The sequence below is a fragment of the Oryzias melastigma genome, linkage group LG21 (assembly GCF_002922805.2).
Source record: "Oryzias melastigma strain HK-1 linkage group LG21, ASM292280v2, whole genome shotgun sequence".
Lineage (NCBI taxonomy): Eukaryota > Metazoa > Chordata > Actinopteri > Beloniformes > Adrianichthyidae > Oryzias > Oryzias melastigma.
This window is the reverse complement of record NC_050532.1, coordinates 8484635-8489148: the sequence shown is the minus strand read 5'-3', so window position 1 is coordinate 8489148 and position 4514 is coordinate 8484635. Positions and strand designations below refer to the sequence as shown.

General features: G+C 43.0%; 1 protein-coding gene across 1 annotated transcript in view; it reads left to right on the top strand.

Annotated features, from left to right (window-relative positions):
- Positions 1-548: 548 nt before the first annotated feature.
- The window catches only part of xk (X-linked Kx blood group (McLeod syndrome)), a 10253-nt gene continuing 6287 nt past the window's right edge, over positions 549-4514 (top strand). The window contains exon 1 of the mRNA XM_024285858.2: positions 549-960. Coding sequence (XP_024141626.1) covers positions 716-960 — 245 coding nt within the window. The 5' untranslated portion in view covers positions 549-715. The remainder of the gene's footprint in view (positions 961-4514) is intronic.

Below are 4514 nucleotides of genomic sequence, written 5' to 3'. Positions count from 1 at the left end.
ATATATATATATATATATATATATAGACATGTTGGTTAAAAAAAGTAATAAACAATATTTTCTGGGTTTTTTTCTATAATCAAAACAGAAAATGTATATAGTTGTTTGAAGTTTGTGACACTATTATTTTTTTAATTTACTTTTCATAAATTGAAGGACTCAAAAGAAAAGGCACAATTATAGAAAATGTGAAGCATAGATGCAAAGGATTTACTGCAAAAAGTACAATTAACTGTCAATGTTTTAACACTTGGATAAATATTTTTTTTATTATTGTTAATGCAACACGTTTCAGGTAATATATATGCTTTACAATATTACCAAAGACATTGTTCTAAAAAATTGGACCCTTAAATACCTTAAATATAATGTTGCCTGTTTCATTCATTGTGCTACAAAATATTTATTCTTGAATTTTTATTTAAAACATCAGTTCAATTTTTCATCTATTTTAACTTGATGGATCTCTTCCAAAGTGCTGCACTAATTTGATCATCACAATAATCTGCAGAGCACACTGCCCCCTGCAGGTTACCCCTGGAACTTCACTTTGCCCACCTCCTGCCTCCGCTTCACATAAAAGCTGCAGCAGCCGGATGCTCATGCACAGCGCCGTCACGTCCAGCTGGACGCCTGACAGACGGCTCCGTGCTCCCGGTATGGCCGCGCGCGCCCGCAGCGAAGCCGCGCCGCCCGGATGGCGGAGTGAGTGAGAATGCGCTTCCCCAGCTCCATCTTTGTGTCGGTGTCTCTGTTCACGGCCGAGACCACGGCAGCGCTGTACCTCAGCTCCACTTACAGCTCCGCCGGGGACCGGATCTGGCAGGGGCTCACGCTGCTCTTCACGCTCCTGGCGTCGGTGCTCGTTCAGCTCGCGCTCACCTTCATCCACCGGGACCTGAGCCGGGACAGACCGCTGGTGCTGCTGCTGCACATCCTGCAGCTCGGTCCGGTCGTCAGGTTGGTGCGGTTCTATTCTGTTCCTGCGTGGGTCTGTAAGTGCGCTCTGCGGGGACGCATGGGTTTGCGCCCACGCGCGTGCTATTTTCGCGTGAGTTTGTGTTTATGTGGCCCTCTTATCAAGCACATGATGTTGTTATCATCCGCTCCCTCTCTCTCTCTCTGCGCGTGCTCTGATGTCTGTGTCATTCAGACTGGAAGTGAAGAGCTGATCAATCGATCATCGATACGCCCCGTCACAGCCTCTCATCCGAAAAGCTCTTTGATTTACGCACAGCGCCAAAGGCCGCTGGACTCGCTTCAGGCTCCGTTAAACGGTACCGTTCAGCTCTTTACGCAGTCCTGCGCGGTCCAACAGAACCATCTGCTTCAGCTGCAGGGACGGGAGCTGAGCGCGCGCACACCACCGCTCCAAAATAAGCAGACAACAGGAGATTTTTTTTGTCTGTGCACTTAAAAATAACCTCATATCTTCATGATTTAAAGGCACACCTGCAACGTTCAGTTGATCTGAAACCTTTGCTTTTCAGTGCTGAAATTGTATAACTTTTTGGGGGGCAGAAATGAAAGAGGTGAACCCACCTAAAAAACTACACGGTATTTCCCAAATCGTGGAATATGTACGCATTTTACTGAGACTGGGCTGAAATAACAAACATGATTTTAAAGCTTTAATTAGTGGTTAATAGATGAACACATTTACCACAATTGGCACAATTACAGAACGAGTAGAGTTAATGTGATAACTCAATGGATGCCATTTACACAGTTTTTGTTTCACTTCACAGATTTTCAGGACAGGCAGATAAATGTATTGATGTGATAGACTCTCCTCATTCTGTGTCTTCCACATTTATGGTCTCACTATGCACAGCGCCTTACTTATTGGAGCTAAAACCAACAAATTGTAAAAGCAAAACCTTTTCAGTGTGGTGTCAATTTGAACATTCAGTGGGTATAAGAAGCTGATTTGACCAAGTTCATCATTCAAACAGCCAAAATCTGACGATGTCACTTCACAGATGAACAGTATCAGCTGGTCGTGGCGTATCTTTGGGTTGGTAGTAGGTAGTCAGATGTTGCACGAGAACTTAGTGAGCCTCAAAGCGTCATCAGCAGACTTGCATTTTTGGACACAATTACTGGTAGAGTTTGTGACGGAGTGGAGGCCCAGACCACAACCATGACCAGTACCTGAGGATCTTTGCGCTCAGATGTGGTTTAGCAAATGCCTCACAGTTGTAGAACCGTTTACCAGATGTGAGGGTACTAGGGATTCCAGACAATCCATTCACTTCTAGATCCATCGCTCTGACTTGAATGACAGACGACCATTGCAGATGACACGAAGACAACACAATAAATGTTAGTCACAAGACCATGTGGCCTAGATAAGGCACTACAGTTTACCATCCTGTTCACTGGTGAATGTTGGGTCACCTTACAGATATGATGGTCGTCAGCGTAGCTGGAGAAGGCGAGGTTAATGATACGCTGAGATCAAGGTGTAATAGTTGGTGCATGCAGTCAGTTATTGTAGATAGGTCAGTTCTCCTTCTTACCTCAGGGACATGATGGAACCCATCATCATAACCCAACAGGCCGAGCCGTGGACTACTACGGCCTAGGCGAGGACATCCCCCACACCACCACCACCCTCTGGAACAGAAACACCGTTACTACCAAGAAATAATAGCACCTCATACAGGTCTTGAACCAGAGACCTTTGCTAGAGTAGGAAGCGCTAACCGCTGCACCACCGTACATGTTAAGTATTTACTGACCCATCTCCAGTGTTAAAGGTCTAAAGATCTTTGTTGTTTGTTAAAGTTTAGAGAAAGAAAAACATAGTTCGTTGGCTATTCTTTTTAGACCAAAAACAAGTGTTTTCCCACCTTTTTTCCTCCCTTTCTGGCGCCCCTGGATGTGCAGCGCCCTTAGCATGACCTATACTCTGGGCTCTGTACCTCAATTCCGCCAGTACACCCCCAACTTTCTGTTTATAGATAATAATGCTCCACCACATCGTACCAGGATGGACACAGCTGGACTTCAGGAAGTGGGAGTTCCTCATGTGTTATGGCCAGCAATGACCTCTGACCTGAACCCCATAGAGCCCGTCTGGGACCATCTGAGGCAGAGACTGGATGATCGCACTCTATCCCCAAATGACTTGGCAGAACTGCATGTAGTACTTATGGAAGAGTGGAACGCTTCAGAACAACATCAGGGGGAGCATGAGATATCACTGTCAAGATGTCATTCAAGCAACAGATGGAAAACCAGATAATGACAGGGTTTAGTTCTGTTATTTGGCGCTATATTTACCTATTTTTTGGGGTCATTAATATCAAACTACTAAAAATTTGATTTCATTATTAACTAAATCAAATGAAACTTTGACATATTTCATTACATGGGTAAAGCACTCTTGTAAATAAAAATATCTCAAACATATTGTGAATAATGTTTAAATAGAAAAACCATCAGTTTCCTCATAAGTTTTGGTGAACAAATTGGATAAAGTTGCTGCTACTGAAACCCGTGTTTACAGTGTCAAAAAAAGTGCAAATCTTCAAGTTTATCTGATACTTTTAGCACATTTACAGCTTCAGTAAATTAATAATAAAAGTGGAATATCTTCTTTCTTTCTGTGCTCTGGAGAAGTGTCAAACATAGGACACTGTCCACTTCATATGAATGCATTTGCAAATTATTTAAATGATTGATATATTTCGATATATCTTGAAGCCTAAATCCTGGTAGTCGGGTGTGTTTCTGACTGTAGGACATTTATTTTTGTTGTGTTTCTGTCAGCAGCGGCTGCTCCGGCCTGAGTCTTGTTCGTCTTTTGACTCCTCGTAGAACAGCACCAGGAATAGCTCGGGCCGCTGCGGGCTGCTTATCTCTGACAACAGAAGCAGAGAGAGGAACGGCAGCCGCTGAACGCCGCACAGCTGAACTTCCTCCTCTTATCCGCCTGAAGCAACACTTATAAACAAAGCAGATACAGACCACAGTCAGTCAGTCAGACAGACGATGGCTGCTTCTGTCACAGTGCAGTTTCAGTTCTTCATGTTGAGTGCTTAACACAAAGGACCTGCTTCCCTGTTCTTCAGGCTCTGATGCAGATTGGGTGGATCTTTGGTTTGAACGTACAGTAACCTTTAGAGAAGTCTCACACACTGACTATTAGAAGCTTTACATTATATTTTCTTTATATATATATATATATATATATATTTGGAATTTGTTCAGTTTAATAGAAAAACACACCTGCAGCTGTGCAGCCGGTTCATTTCTCATGAAAAACGTGTAATACACAAGATATTGTGGTGGATCCAAAAGTAAAAATGATAACAAAACTGTGTCTGTGGTTTGGAGAAACTGTGGTTTGATAAATTAAACAGGAAAAAACATGTAAGTGAAAGTGTGCGTATAATCTTAAAGGATCTGATGTGCGTTCAAGAACCTGTACACTCTTACACGCACTTTTAGCACCCAATGTTCACATAGGACTTGGTATTAGCGCATGTAGCTACAGTTGGAAGAGA